This window comes from Entamoeba invadens, assembly GCF_000330505.1.
Source record: "Entamoeba invadens IP1 unplaced genomic scaffold scaff_1105074726411, whole genome shotgun sequence".
NCBI classification, from domain to species: domain Eukaryota; phylum Evosea; order Mastigamoebida; family Endamoebidae; genus Entamoeba; species Entamoeba invadens.
The window spans coordinates 75,918-92,826 of NW_004443515.1; the positions used below are offsets into that span (position 1 = coordinate 75,918).

Below are 16,909 nucleotides of genomic sequence, written 5' to 3' on the forward strand. Positions count from 1 at the left end.
AAATAAGTGTATTCTTCTCTGTTCATTCAGTTGATTTGATGAGTCACTTTTTGTTCAGCATTATGTGGTTCATAAAAATAATGAAAATTAAAGAATAAATAAATTATTGAAATGTTAGACATTCAGCAAACGATTGATAATCATTAAACGTATTCAACAACAAAAAAATAAATATAACAAACATTTTTTACTCAAATAAGAATAACAACAACAAAAAAAGACTTTGTTAAAAACAGCGATTGGGCGAACCTTTCTGTTGTTCAATACAATAGATACAGCAAGAGAATTTGACAACAAACAACTTTATTTTTTACCAAATGTAATTGATAACAGTGAGATAAATCATAAACAATAAGAACAACAAGACAGACTTAAACATTGAATTAAAGTTCTGTAGTTAAGTAAAAGTTATTGTAATGAAATGGTTTTAAAAGTGTTTACGTCACAAAATTTTTTTTATGTAGTAAAGTTATTGTGCCTAAAAGCAAAATTCATCGAGTAAATGATGCCAATAACATGGTTCGTATGCAATATTTTCTTAATATTTTGTTCAATTACCAAATCAACTGTATTTATTTACTTTTAAATAATTTAAAATGATTTTCAAATAATCTAACCCTAATTAATGTTATAAATTGTGTTATTGGTTATTTATTTTTTGAATAGTTATATTCATTTTATATTTTTTGGATTTATTTTTTACATAAGTTAGCAACATTTTTATTAATAAATGAGGTGTTTGGACTTATTTTTATTTTTTTACATTTTGTATATTAAAATAAATATTCAATAAACTCAAGATTTGATAATTCAGACATTAAAATTGTTGTTTTATGGAATTTCATGTGTCAATTGAAAAGTTAAAGTTATATAAAAAATCATAATAATGAAACAATTATTAACGCTGTTACACTGCATTAAAAATAAAAAATACCAATATAAACTGTTTTAATTTCAAAACATGAACATAATAAATAGACCAAGGCATGCCATAATGTTAAATGCACCTTCAGAAGACATTTCATGTGAGCTTTTGGAAGAAACGTCGGATGAGCTTTCAAATGGAATTTCAGTTGCACTTTTTGAAACAATACGATGTTCTTTTTGAAATTCCACACATTTATCAACTTCAATAATAATGGGTTCTGAATTTGTATTACCAGAGCAGTTATCAGACCCATAAAACGATATTGTCATCTTTCCATCTTTTATCTCGGCATGTTCAAACCCATTGGAATCTTTCGTGCATTGTGTATAAAGTAATTCCGATGGATAAGCATTACTCTCGCTAAATTTGCAATCACTACGATTATAATATTCTTTGATTACGTAATAATAGTCCGGCAATTTGTTTGTAATCTGTGCGTTATCTGGTATTGGTATACTCCCTTCGTCTTCCCAATCAGCACAATTTGTAGATGTAAACATTTGAATTTCATTGCCATTTTCTTTATATTTAGTATAATTTCCATTATCACTATAATAACATCGACCTAGTATATTTACCATGGTTTTTCCGTCATTATACGGAAAAAGGTAGTATTTTGCTGAAGCGATTGTAATAAGATAAAGAATCAACATGTGTATTTTGAGTAATAAAATGCTTTTATATCTTTATAGGGGGATCAAAATTATTAATAATTCCTTAAACAGTTTAATGTAAACGAAATTGCAAAATCTAGTTGCAAATGTATGTTTTAAAACAATATCAAAATACCTGTTCTATTTATAATTAAGAATTAAAACATTTAACATTTCGTAAGTAAATTAAGTTTAAATATTAATAAACATCTTGTTTTTTTGTGATTTTTTGTTTTTGATTCAAATAATTGCAAATATTTAATCACTTTTTAATAATTGTCACAGACTCCAATCATTAGTCAGTTGGTGTACAGAGAATAATTTCCACAAAAAATGGTTTTAAAAAAGACTTTATTCATAATTTCAAACACTTTGAATTATCAGTTATAAAAAACAATAAAGTTGTTGTTTGAATAAAAAAACTTCACATTTTTTAAATAATTACAAAATAAAAGAATTGTGTATATAATTATCCAATTAATTGTTATTTTATTTAGTAATTTATTATTTATTTAATAAATAATTAAGATCCAATACAAGGCTATGAATTAAATAGTTTTGAACCATTTTTAAATGCAAATATATATTTACAATATGATACAAACCATATGCTAAATCATAACATTTTGCAAAAATAATAGTTTGAAAAAATAAAAAACCAACGAGCTACAGGAAAACTTTTTAAGAGCATGCATTTTTAGACAAACAATCCTTAAAACCAGCTCAATAGAAAACTCCATTTTTAGTTTTAGTCTTAAAAAGGTAAGCTTTTGTAAGGTTTTGCTATTTTTAGAAAAAAAATAGAAATGAAACAATTCAAAAAGTTTTGTTTAACAAGGAAAATAAATTGTTTTATTTATTGAACAACAAATAAAAATATAAAGTCGAATTTCTAATTAAAGATATTTTAAAAATACAACAAGGAAATTTACTATATCTGTTTTTTATATTATAATATATAGTATCGACCATCGCTAATTAAAAACCATAAATAAATAGTAAATTTCTTATTAGTTTTTACTATTTGACATTTTCAAAGAAACGCTGGTTGTCAATCGTTTTCTTTGCTTTTCAAATCAGTTGGTATAACCTATTAACCACATCACAACAATGACACTTCCGTGATTAACTATATTAAATGGTCTGTCGGTTTGTTAATATTACTCAGAAATTCATCAGAGATGAAATTACAAACTCAACATTTCTTGCTTTCCTTTTTTGGTTGTATAATGTGGTTAAAAAGAAAATAATTTTAAAAATAAAACAAAAAAATATTTCGAAAAAAAAGAAAAAAAAGCTATTGATTATTATTAAACTAAATGTATAGTTAAATTTTTCCATTTTAATTAAAAATCCGACTTTATGTTATAAATGTTATTTTTGTTTTTATTCAAATAATAAAAAGATAATTATTTTCGTAATTAACCAAATAAATTTAAATGGAATTAAAGGAAAAGCAGTACGACTAAAGCGATTAAAATGAATATCTTGTCAACACCATTTTTGTTTTGTGGTGCTGTACATTTTTCACATTCAGTTGTATTGCAAGGAGTTTGGTAATTGTTTTTGCATACATTGCACACAGTTTTATCTTCATAGTAGTTATCAGGACATTCATTATAACATTTCCCTTCGACTTTGAATTTAAAGTTTTCGTTACACTCATTACACATATCCAATGCTTGACATTTATTGCACTTATCGTCACATTTCAAGCACTTTTGGTTATCTGCGAAATATCCAGTTGGGCATGCATTCGAACATTTTTTCTTGTTAAATTCCAAATTCAAAATTTCATTGCACATGTCACACGTCTCGCCATCACTACATCTCTTGCATCCACTCACACTGCATTTCTGACATTTTCCTGCTTCTCCATAATACCCATCTCCACACGCTCCACTTTTAGAAGTGCACTTTGGAGGTGTTCCACTCAACTCGAAGTTGTCGATGCATTTCTTGCACTCGTTATTGTTATTGCACTCCAAACAATTTGCAGTAGTGCATTTTTTGCAATAAGTTGCAGTGGCGTAAGTACCCGAAGGACACGTGGCGTAACACTTCTTCTTGTCTTCTTGAAGCTTAGCTTCACCAGCACAGAGTGAACATAAAATCCCATCGGTACATTTTTGGCACAAAGAAATGCATTTGCGGCAATTTGGTTTAGTACCATATTCCCCATCACCACATGGTTGTGCAACACATTGGTTACTTGCTGTTTTGTCGAAATTAGTCAAACACTGAGTGCATACGTTATTTGTGTTGCAAATGGCACAATTTGCAGTTGAGCACTTTTTGCAGTAATTGCCTGAGACATAAGTCCCATTAGGACACGTCGAGTAACACTTTGTTTTGTTTTCACTTAATTTGTAAGTACCACTACACATTTCACATTTTGAGCCATCAACACATTTATTACAATTTGTAAGACAGTTTTTACAATTTGGAGGAGTTCCGTATTGGCCTGAAGGGCATGTTGTTGGCTTCACTTCGCATTGATTTGATGTTGTTTTCTGGTAATTAGCAGCACATTCGGTACACACATTTGAGTTGTTGCAAGCAACACAATTTGTTGTTGTACACTTTTTACAATTAGTTCCAGAAGTATAGGTGCCCTTTGGACAAGTGGCATAACACGTCTTTTTATTTTCACTTAATTTATAAGTTCCAGTACACGCCGTGCAAATTGTTGCATTAGTGCACGTCTTACAGTTCGCGAGGCAGTTGCCACAATTGGGTTGAGTGCCAAATTTGCCATCACCACAAGGAGTGGCGGTGCATTGATTTGTCGCTGTTTTGGTGTAGTTGGGTTTACATGTTGTACACACATTACTAGCACTACAAGTGGCGCAATTAGCTGTGGTACAGACTGTGCATTGTTTATTAGCATTTGGGTATTGCCCATTTGGACAACTTGCTAAGCAGCTTGTTTTATCAACAGCCAGATATTTATTAGTTGGGCAAGTATCACATTTATTAGTAGGTGAAGTAACACATGTTTCACACGAAGAAACGCCACAAGAAGTGCACAGTTTGTTGCTATTTGGGTATTGTCCACTTGGGCACTTGTCCAAACACGCTTTCTTGTCCTTTTGAAGGACTTTCCCCGTGTTGCATACATTACAAGTGGTTGAATCAGTACAAGAAGAACACCCAGAAATACATTTAATTGGTGGATTAACTGGTTGAAAATCATATTGTCCCGGTGCAACACAAACGCCTCTTCTGTCTTTATTAGTGCCAGCTTTACATTCAGTACACAACAAGTTTGTTGTATTACATGTCTTGCAATTTGGATCAATTTTACAATTACCTGAAAAGAAAATGTAATTTTGTGATAAATAGCCTCTTGTATCGTCTTGTGCTATTCCACAGAAAACGTCTGTTGAAACTCGAGCAAATCCGCCATTTTCACCCCACCAAGAACCCCAAGTATTTCGAACAATGAAATAATCTTTTTTGGTTGCAGCGTCTTTACCATACCCAACTAATATTACCTGATGATCAGTAACAACGTTTTGACATACATCTTGTGGGAATGTAAATATGCCGCTTCTATAAGCTGGGAAACCGGTATTAGTTGTTTGAATTGCAACCAAAACGGGGCCATAATGATGTAATATTTTCTTCAAAGCCAACACTTGTTGCGCATGATTACCAGCTTGATTGACTGAGAAAATATCATATTCTTTGTTCCTCAAATAAATCTCAACCGATGCATTTTGGTCTCCACGTGGAGTGCAAGGCGGTTGAATATTATAAGAGGCGTCAGTTCCATCAGAAAAGGCATAGTCTTTTTGTAACGAATAAGTCGGCTGGCCTTCAATAGCAATACCACTATTTCCACCACAACATCTCTTATTGGTAAAACCGCTTGGAAGCACATATTTGGTATCTATAAATCTTTGTGGAGTAAAAAGTAACTTTTGTATTTTGGTCTCATCTTTGTTGTATTTGTAATACGTCATATTAGCATACAAAATCTGTGCGTGATTGGCAATGGCGGCTGCGTAACAACACCCACACCCTTTTTGGTCAAGTGGAGTTGCACAAAAGTCTATTTTGGGGTGGTCTGTGTTATTCTGAACATAAGGTCCACAATACGATAAATAGTCTGGAATGACATCTCCAGCGGGAAGAACCGGAAGGTCGTCACTTTTGGAAGTCGAACTTTTTCTTTGAACTTGAATAAAGTTCTTTGAATTTATACCCATTTCTAATGGAGTCAAATCTGAGAAATAATTAATACCAAAAGTTGCATCTGATGGTGTTTTTCGCTTTGAATTCAGTCTCCGAATTTCTTCAAGACTGGATTTAAATATCGAGAGACGAGCAAGACGTTGAGATGGTGTTGAATACTTTTTGTTATATTTTACTTCAAACTCTTTGAAGAGTTCAAAATCAGTTTTGGTCAAGTCAAAGTCGGCTTGAGAGAATGTGAACAGCAACAATAATAAGAACATTTTGATATTCTGAGTGAAAGTACCCCTTTTAAAGAAATATTCACAGACAAAAATAGACGATATTTGTTTTAATGATAATAAAAATGGTGTTCTATGAAAACAAAGCATAATGTTTTAGTCTTATCATGGGTAATCTGTCGTTTTTGTATTTATACGTTTATTCAAAATCAATTTAATAAATATTTAATATAAGGAAAAAATGATAAATGTCGCTTTTTTATTATTTTGGAGTTATGTTTGGCTTTTTCATAATAAATCATTGAAATGTACAAAATGTATTAAATATGTTTGAAAACTGAAAATAACTTATTATTATACTAAACTATAAATATAATTAGATTTAATTTCTTAATAGTTTAATCACACATTTTAGTTATATTTGTACATTCGGAGTTGTATTTTAATATATTTATTCCAATTTTGAAATTAAAATGGTTTTTAAAATGTTCAATTATTTTTTTTGTTCGAATATTTCATTTAATGAGTTGTTATTTAAAAATTAATTTTTAAAAAATAATCGATTTTACTTCGATTAAAACTAAATAATATGAAAATATATGTAAAATATTCTGCAAATATCAAAAAACATCAAATCATAACCAATTTTTTGTAGTCGATTTTATTCTTATCATTTTTTTCTAATTCCAACAATTTGGTAAAAACAATTTATTGAAGCATTTAATAATGTTATTCGATTAATGAGACGTTGTTGTGTATAATAAAATAATGTGTAAATATCGAATATACATCTAATAAATATACAATGAATTTTATATTATAATTGTTAATATATATATTTTTATAACAAGTATGTGATAAATCAATAGAATTAAAATAATATTTATTTTGAATGTTTATATTTAAAAAAATATTGTGTTTTATTTGTTTATTTAATTTTAATAAATTATAGTTAACCAAATTTTAATAACAATTAAAGTAATTAGAATAATTTATATGTTATATACTAAGTGATTAAAATAATTTAACAATTTTGTTAAACATTTAACAATTATGTTATTATCCAATCGTTGTAATCAAATGTTTATTAATTATATTATTATTTGAAATAAATGGTGTAATTTGATTATACAACCTTTCAAATATTATCATAATTAATTCTAAGTTAATTAAAATCATATTATAATAACAAATCTACAAAGTGTAAAAAATAAAAAATATTTTTTTTGACAAATAATTATTTAAAAAATTAATAAAAAAACGTAAATCAAACTTTCCAAATAATAACTTTTCATCAACTATTTATATTATTGATTTAAACACAAATAATTAAAAATATCATGATAATATAATTTTTTATCGAAAATATTGAAACAATGAATATACCAACATTATCATATTTATCGATATAATATTCATTAAATACTTTATTTTTTATTTTTTCCAGTGTATATCTGTGGTACTTTATGTCTCATAACTGGCGCGCAGCCTGTATATATATTCATCAAAGTTTTGTTCTTTGCGTCATATCCCATTGGTTTCTTTTCCAAGAAACAAAATCTTTGTGAACATCTTTCCATCGTCACATTTTCCCTTTGAAAAAAGTACGAGTAGAACACGAAGTCGTGTACAGTTTGGTCATGTCCCCAAGCATCCCATTTCGCTGGTACTAATGACTTGACCATCAAATCCAAGTACTTCAAAATCCTCCCCGTCCCTCCGAAAATAGTCCCCACATTGATATATATAGAATTATTCTTTCTATATTCATTTGCTGCATTTACCCCATACGTATGGGCCATCCACCTATAAGCATCGGGGCCACTGTTGAAATCCAAGCACCAGTCTTTATATCTCCCGCACTCCGCAGTGAAGACCAATTCCTCTTTTGAAAACGTCTCAAAAAAGTCTGCAAAAATGAAGACGTCTCTGTGGTCACTGATAAGTATTCGATCGTATTTCTCTCGATTGTGCAATACAAAGTCGTGAAATGCAAACATCCTCTTTGAAGCGTCTTGGCACTTTTCAATATTGTAAATGCGCGGAAGAGTGGCGTTGACCACACGAATGCCATAACTCTCTGTAAGTTCAACAAAGTTGTTAATATGAATACCAGGCATCAATAAGAGGACACGATCTGCATTCGGAATTGTAGAGTTGGCAAGTGCATATGACAGTAATATCTCATTCTTGTTATTCAGCCAGTACCCGTGATTTTTAAAACCAACCGCAGTCAACCACAAATCGCGTTTGTTGTTTTGTTGATATTGGAATGGCTCTCTGCATTTCCCCTCATAATTGAATGTACGAAGGTCAATAATTTTGTTGTGAAACTCAGGTTGATGAAAAACTCCAACTGGAATTGGAAAAGAAGGGTTATTCTGCTGTGGTGCTATTACAGTGGATTGGTTGTTCAAAATTTCTTCATATACAAAGCGATGTCTACCATTTGTGTGAAGGAAAAAGCACAAATAAAACAATATAAAAAAGAGAAATACATAAGGTACTATGATTTGAATAGAACAACGCATGTTGGGTATCTAAAGTAATTAACAAATTAAAGTTTGAATGGATTAAATGGATGTTGGTTCCTATTTTTTATTATTACTTTTGGTTATTTTTAATTTTTAAAAATTGTCGTGACATTGTGTCTTTATATTGTAAAAACAGTTATTTGTATTTATAAGCGAACTATTTCAATAAATTGGGTTTCCAATAATAATAATTAATATGTTATTTATAGTTTAAATAATAGAGTCAGTCTGTAAATTTTCTTCACTCCCCAAACGTTGTTCACTTCGGAATATTCTAAATAAACGCTAATTTTTTTTACAAAATATATAAATCTTAAAATAAAACCCCAATAAACATACCTATAACATTTTCTTTTTCATAATAGGTTTTTCTTTTTTTAAATCAAAACAAAAATAAAACATTAATTTCAGTTAATTACAAGATCTGCTCGTTTCTTGTCAAAACCGACAAACACCCCGAAAACCATGCCAAATTGACGATCTGGAGTTGAGACCATTCAATCGGCAAGAGTTGGCTGGTTTCTGGCTTGTTGAGTTGGAGACGTAGAAAGAGTTCCGTCGGGTCGTTGCGGCACAGAGCCGCCTCTAATTTGTTAATTGATAATTTCATTTTAATTCAATTTAATTCAATTTAATACAAAGAACAAACATCTTATGTTTTTAGTTTAGAGACAACGTAAAGACATATAACTGGATAAGACCCATCCACTGGATACATGTATCTATTTTTTCTACCCACTGGACAAACCAGTTTCTATGGATGGCAAAAATAAAAATTATATAAATAGATTATTTGTTTTTTTTGTAAACAAAATCTTATTTTCCCAAATTATTTTTTTCAATGTTTGTTAAATCAAAAAAAATATTCAGATGTATTACAAACATTAAAACAATCGTAATTACAAATCAAAAATTTTCAAAGTACATTGTAGTATAAAAACAATGTACACATTTAAAAAAATAATTATATTAGATCAAGACATTATTACAGAAATTATAATAAAATATCGAACTTATCAAATATCATAATATTAATTTTCACAACGTTGTAATTATATCAAAAACCACTTTATAAACTTTCAAACAAAAACACAACCAAATTAGTTGTTTGTTTTTGTTGTATATCAAGTCGTCTATGATATCAATATTAACAAACCTCTGTTATTTCAGTGTTTTTCTTGACATTCTGATGTGTACAAATTTATTTTACATCAATACAAATGAAAACTATAATACACATTTATTAATAACATTAATAATACTGTAATTATAATCATTTATAGAAATATACTTAACAATAAACATAAATAACATCCAAGTGATAAATGAAATATCACTTTAATTCTTTTAAACAATCTCAATTTATTACTAAAACATACACAATAAAAATTTTATTAACAATACATGGTTAATTTATACAATTTAACATCTAAATCATTTAAATTGTTGCTAGTTTAAAAAGTCAAAACAACATAAAATGTAGTTAAACAACTTCAAATAACAACATTATCATCTAATTTAAAAAAAATATTTACTGTTGATTATGAAACAATCACGCAAATTGTGCAACAAAAAAATAATTGTTTTGAAACAGTACTGAACAAATGTACAAATCTAATTGTTATGAAACAAAAATCTGTTTGTTATGAAAAATAAGTAATTATTGTGAAACTAACTGTAGTTTTAATAAAAACATCAAAACAAACAGCAAAAAATAAGTTCGCTCTTCGAATTTTGAAATTGTGTGGTTAATATAATTAATTGTTCGTTATTGGTCCTTTAAAAGCTTCTTTTTTGATTATGAACTTATGCTCGGCCTATTTAAAAGCTTTTACAACGATTTTATATTTGTTTTTGGCTTTCTATAAATCGTTAATTGACCTTACTCTACTTTCTTTTTGTGTTTTGTTGTTGGTATAATTTTATCCGTTCGCTGGTTCAACAGGTTGTTTCTGGTCTACATTTTCAACATACACAACAAAAAATTTTGTTGTTTGTCAAAGAATGATGGTTTTCAGGTTTTTTTATGTTAATTCATTCTCTTTGATTTTTTGAGTTTATGTCAAACATTTGAACCTTTTCAGAAATATTCAACAAAAACACAACATCCTTTTGTCCACCCTACAACCCAAGTTTTTTAATTATAAGTTTGATATGTTCAAATTGTGAATTTTGAGTATTTACATCTGCTTGGATATTTTTGAAAATGAATAAATAATATTGATATAATAAAATATAAGTGGAGAGTTAAGCTCAATCTCACTTAGTTGGTGGAAGTGTTCTAATTGATGAAATTGTAGAAAGTTAAATTGAAGAAATAAGAGAAATTAAAGAAGCGTGTATAAACAATAATTGTGAGGTGTACAGTTGTGAAGAAAGTGGATTGTTGATAAATAAAAATAGATAAAACGGCAACCAAAGAAAAAAGACCAAAAGGAATTAAAGCAAACAAACGTAAAATAACCGTCATGCCAAATAGTAACGTTCAAAAAAAGAAATTGTTGGTAATGATAATGAAAAATAAAACTGCACCGATGAAATTTTTTATAACCAACAAGACAACGCATTGACGGACGCAATTATGTTTCAAAGTTATTTGAGTTGTATGAATGACAAAATTGAAAGATAAAACAACAAACCAAATGTATTGATCAAACCTATATTGTTTATTAATGATAATTTTATGGTTATTTATTTGAAAAGTGTATAAATGGTGTTTTTTGACTATTTATTCAAACATTTGTGTTTAATTTCTATTTTAAACACAACAAGTGTTTTTCAACCGCTGGTTCAAGGAATCATAAATTTTTTTAAAATAAATATACAGACAAAATAGAAAACATCAAATATAACGAGATTGGTATTGTTGAAAATAAAACAGACGTCTTAAATGGTTTATTTAAATTTAATCTCAATAAACAAAAGCGAACTTAGTTATTCAAATCATTAAAAAGTAGTTGAAATGAAGTGACTTAAGTAATTATTAAATATTGTTGAATAAAAACATCATTTAATCCAAATTATACAAGAATCACTTTTGAAAACAAAGAACTTTTAACAGAGTGTAAAACCACTGTACAGAAAATTAACTTGTTCAAAATGATGGTCTGTTAATTGATGATTATTTTCAAAATTGTAGTCGTGAAAATATAAAAAAATAATTTAAATCTTAAATTGTACTGATTTATGAAAAACAAGACATGATATGCACTATTCAATAAATAAATAAACATGAAGATAGTGGTGTTATAACTAGAGTCAATATGGATAGCTTTGAATTTCAAAATGAAATTAAAGATTTTGTTGAATTGGCAAAACAACATTATCATTCAGATATTTTATTGTGATTCAATCAAAGCCAAATGGTAATAGATTTTTTATTTATTTATTTTTTTTTATTTTTTTACTTAGTATATTAAAATGTATAGTATCAAAAAAACAGTTACAAATATTATCATAATGCATTTTCATTTAAATAAATAAATATTTTGATAAATCTAAGTAATAACCCAATTATTTACACAAATCAAAACAAAAATATAAGACTGCGATTAAAAACTTAATAATGTTGTTGTTATTATTTTTTTGCTCCAGGTTTTATTATTTTGAATGAATTAAACCCGAATATTTAATTAAACCCGGATTATATGGTATATTTTTAAATTAATTAACAATTATTAAAATACAAAAAATGAAAATTAGTAATTTCTCACTTAGATCAGGGTCGGCCAAACGATCATGTTATTGAAAAAAAACTTAAAAAACAATAAAATGGTAAATAACATTATCATTTTTGAAAAACAAAAAGAAAATGACAAAACACAATTATTTATACCATATGATAAAATGAAAAAAATAAAACGATAATTTATATTAGACACAAAAGTATTTTCAAATTATTTTAAATACAATATGATAATATTTTTGTGTTGATTTAATTGTACACTAAACCTTTCAATTGTAAATTATACAAGCAAATAAAACTTATTTAAATTTGCTTTGATAATAGTTTTTTATGGGGTGATAATAATTATTTTTACTGATTATTATCGTATTATGAATAATCGTTTTTATCAAGAAAATTATATAAAGATAAGTTTTACATTTTTTTGAAAGAAATGTGGTTTATTCAATTCAAAAAATACATTGTTAGTTTTCTATAATTGCAAAAGATAATAAAATTATTTTTATTTATTTATTTAATTTATACTATAATTTAAAAAGGACACAAATGAACTATTCAAAACCTTTGTTAAACTGACAAATATACATATATATAAATAACAATTAATATTAATGTGTATGTTGAAAAAGTATATTAGTTGTTCAAATAAAAATTTTAAGTTGAAATCACTAAAATTTTTAATAATTTTTATTGGTTGTTAGTATCTTCTGTATATTACAATTATAATGAGTGAATATTATTATTTGATTTTAAAAACTCTGCATCCCATAATATCATATGCTTTTTACTGTTCAATTTTTGTTCTTTAAAACTGGATTATAACACATTGTAATGATGATTTAAACAACACAGAAATTTTGTTTAAATCGTTAACTATAGTTTTACCAATTTTTTTAAACATTTTAACAATAAAAAACTTTTTAAGTTTTTTGTTGACAACATGCTAAAACTAAAAATGAACTGACACGTATTAGAGATTGCCACGAAGTTGTTTAAAAACTGGATCTTGGCCGACCCTGCTTAGATAATCAAGAAAACGGCAAATAGAAGTATTGTGAAAATACTTTGAGAATTGTTAACAACGTGTTCCTCTCGACTACAAGTCCCATTGTATTCTGCTGGGTATTTGTTATCATCACCAACAATTTTCTGATTTTCGCAAACGACACACATTCCTTCATCGTTTCTTGTTACACAATCTCCTGCTTTCACACATACACCATTCTCCATTTTGTATTCATTTTCACATGTTTTGCACTTATGATTGACATCATAAAACACACAATTATCAACATTTTTGTAATACTCTTTACACTCCTTTTCGGTATTCACACACTCCAAACACTCTTCTGAACACTTTTTGCACTCATAATCCGCATTGAGATAATACCCCCTTTGGCACTCAACACACACTTTTCTGGTTGTATCAAAAACGTCACAGAACGATATCTCTCCACATGAATACCCATTTTCGTCTCGTTTTTTGTAATCACATGTGTCAGAACAGATGTTGCAAGTGGTTTCGATATTATAGATTGAAACTTTATTAATGGCATTGCAATTTTCTTTTGTGCATTTGATGCACTTATTATTTGAATCTTTGTAAAATCCACTCGCACATTTAACACAGGCTCGGTAATCGTTTGGTGAAGTGCAGATTTGACACGATTCATCACATGTTTGGCATTTATCACTAACCAACACGTATCCATCTTTACATGTTAGACATTTAGAATAGTCCGATGAATCACAAGAAATACAGTTAGAATCACATTTTCTACATTTGCCATTGTCTATCGCATAGCCTTGCGCACACATTTCACAGATATCAGTACTCTCCGCTTGACAACTTAAACAATTTTCAGCGCATTTGTAACACTTTTTGTTGACACCATCAAGGTGATAACCATATTTACAAAGACTGCACTGCTCCAGTGCAACGCCGCTACAAGTCATACACCCTTCACTACATGCAGCACATTTCATATCAAATACAGTATATCCTGTTTCACATTCGCTGCAAATTGGCACCGAGTTGATGATTTCAGAACACTCGGTGCAATGGTCTGGGCACTTATAACACTGTTGTGTGTCTTTTATCATTTTGTAGCCGTTATCCGAGTCACATTCATAGCATTTATATGGGTTTTCCGAAACACACTTTTTACACCCATTTACTTCGCATTTCATGCATTGACCATTAACTGTGGTGTATCCATCGGCACATATTTGACATTTATATGGATTCTCTGAAACACATTTTAAACACCCATTTATTGTACATTTCATGCATTGACCATTGACAAGAGTATATCCATCTGCACATTCGTCACATTGTGAATAGTCTGAATAACAAGAAGTGCAAAGAGCCTTTTCACATTTTGTGCAATTCTTGTTGTTAAGTCCATATCCCTTTGCACATGAAGTGCAGCCGTAGGTGTCAAATCGAGTACAATATGGAACATATTCGCAACTAGTGCTGACTTGTGTATACCCATATTCACATGTGGCACAGACACCTCTTTCGATATAACTTATACAATTTGGAACATTCCACCACATGCACTGGTCATCTCTGTAATTGTACATATCAATACAAGTTTGGCATTTTGTGACGTTTTCAGGGTCATTTTCTTGACAATTTGGAATTCGAACACATGTCGTGTTGTCCAAGTAATATCCATATTCACAAACATCGCAGTCAGAACAACTGTCAGATGCTTGTGAACAGCCTTTGTTTTCGGATGTGCAATTGACACACTTTTTGCTGTCCAAAAGTGTTGTCCCCGACATACAAGAAGTGCACACAACGTCATTGTTGTCTAACTGTTTTGTAGACAAACAGTACTCATCACCAATTACACACTTCTGGCCGTCAAAATCAAATTTGTAACCATCTGAACATGAAGTGCATTTATTATTGTTTATTGTCTCACAGCCAACTGTTCTTTTATAAATGCACGACTTTTGGTCCTCAGATAAAATGTAATCGTCAACACACAACACACACAAATTTCCAAATACATTGGCACAATATGGTGTCGTCTGTGAGGAAACAACGATAACAAGTAAAAAAATTGAATAGAACATTAGATATTATTAATTCAAAGTTTTCGGTTTTTATATTAATATAATTATTTGTTAATAGTTCAAATTATTAAAACATGAAAATTTTATTAAACACGATAATTTATTTTACTATATTTCTAATAATATGATAATATATAAAAATATAACAAGTATGTTCTAAACTTTAAGACGTGAATAATTAATTTTGAATCAAAATAAACATTAAGCATTTATAACAATATTTTAATTAAATAAATTAAAAATAAATTTTGGATTTAAACAATACTTCTTTGAAAGATGTTTTCGATATAAAAACTTGAAGTTTAATTCGGATTGAAATAAACTGGATTTCGATTATTGATAATGTTCAATTCGTATTGGTCTATTTAAATGCAAACAATTGGGAAAATTGGCACCCCATAAATACTCAATCTATATTCACTTTTAAATGTTTAAAAATGATTGGTCAAATGGTATTAAATATATTTATGTTATTAGTTATTTAGTTTTAGAATAATTATATTGAAGTGAGGCGAGAAACCCACACTTATGCCTCGGAAAATTTTGTTATTTTGCACTAATATATTTTTTGGCAAATTAAAATAAAACTCACCTCATCCTTAGAATATTAAAATAGTTTGATAATAAAAACGTTTAGTTTTGAAACTATTAACAACTGGTTAATTGTTATAGTAAACAATAATACTTTGTTGAAATTTTTTATTTGTTAAATAATTAAAATAGTATCTATTAGTTTTCAAACTAAAAATCAAACTAATAATAAGAAACTGATGAAATAAAAAAAATATTTTATTTTTGATGGTCAATGGGAAAAAAGCGTTGTCGTTTTGTTCAGAAGTGCTTTGTTTTTAGTAAACTTGCAAAACGATAACGTGAAAAATACGTTATTGTAATGTTAATAATCGTGGTGTAAATTTATCACACAAATTACACAGAAGTTCATTTAATAATTCGAAAAAAGATGTTGTATCAAACACATTTTGTTGAACTCCTTCTTGTTTTTTGTATGTGTTCGCGACAAAATAGTGAACTTCAATATAATAATGACAAAGTTTGTATTCATTTAAAGCGACTTATAAAAAAAGAACAAGAATTAAGTAGATGGTTTCTATGTGTTGGAAATTTAAGAAAACAACGACAAATCAACTTAGATTGTTAAAACGACTGTTTTCTAATTTATCCTTATTTACAAGTGATTGTTTATATATCGGATATTTAATGATGACTGTGATGTGTCTTTTTTATATTTTAACTACAATTGTGAATTACTAAGAAATGAAATTAAATAGAAAGCAGAAAAAACATCATTTTTTTTCAAAGAAAAATGATGTTTTTAAGTGTTAAGATTGTTACCATTTAAATATAAACACAAATAACAACAATAATATCTTAAAGTCAATTTACATTTTCGAATATTTTTAATGTTATTAGATTATAAAATATAGGTTCACCTCTGTAATTCTTGATGTGTACTTCGACCAAATTACATTTGTCTGTAATGACGTTGCCAACAACATTTGTAATTTTGAGGTATTTTGTCGTAAGTGGTATTTTGAGTTCACAAAATATTATATTTTCCAACACAACTCTCTCGATAT

The 16,909-nt window shown here is 28.2% G+C and overlaps 4 protein-coding genes across 4 annotated transcripts; all 4 read right to left on the minus strand.

The window, feature by feature from the left end:
• Window positions 1-954: 954 nt before the first annotated feature.
• On the minus strand, window positions 955-1,428 carry EIN_413640 (hypothetical protein; the record flags this gene model as incomplete). Its single annotated transcript, XM_004258419.1, has 1 exon — window positions 955-1,428. One exon carries the CDS (start codon window positions 1,426-1,428, stop codon window positions 955-957), a length of 474 nt encoding a protein of 157 aa, XP_004258467.1.
• Window positions 1,429-3,026: 1,598 nt separating this feature from the next.
• Window positions 3,027-6,152, minus strand: EIN_413650 (cysteine protease, putative; the record flags this gene model as incomplete). The annotated part of the gene is made up of 1 exon (XM_004258420.1): window positions 3,027-6,152. The coding sequence occupies one exon, from the start codon at window positions 6,150-6,152 to the stop codon at window positions 3,027-3,029; it is 3,126 nt and encodes a 1,041-aa protein (XP_004258468.1).
• Window positions 6,153-7,429: 1,277 nt separating this feature from the next.
• EIN_413660 (hypothetical protein) lies at window positions 7,430-8,533 on the minus strand (the record flags this gene model as incomplete). The annotated part of the gene is made up of 1 exon (XM_004258421.1): window positions 7,430-8,533. The coding sequence occupies one exon, from the start codon at window positions 8,531-8,533 to the stop codon at window positions 7,430-7,432; it is 1,104 nt and encodes a 367-aa protein (XP_004258469.1).
• A 4,708-nt stretch (window positions 8,534-13,241) lies between these two features.
• EIN_413670 (hypothetical protein) lies at window positions 13,242-15,311 on the minus strand (the record flags this gene model as incomplete). The annotated part of the gene is made up of 1 exon (XM_004258422.1): window positions 13,242-15,311. One exon carries the CDS (start codon window positions 15,309-15,311, stop codon window positions 13,242-13,244), a length of 2,070 nt encoding a protein of 689 aa, XP_004258470.1.
• Between the last annotated feature and the right edge of the window lie 1,598 nt (window positions 15,312-16,909).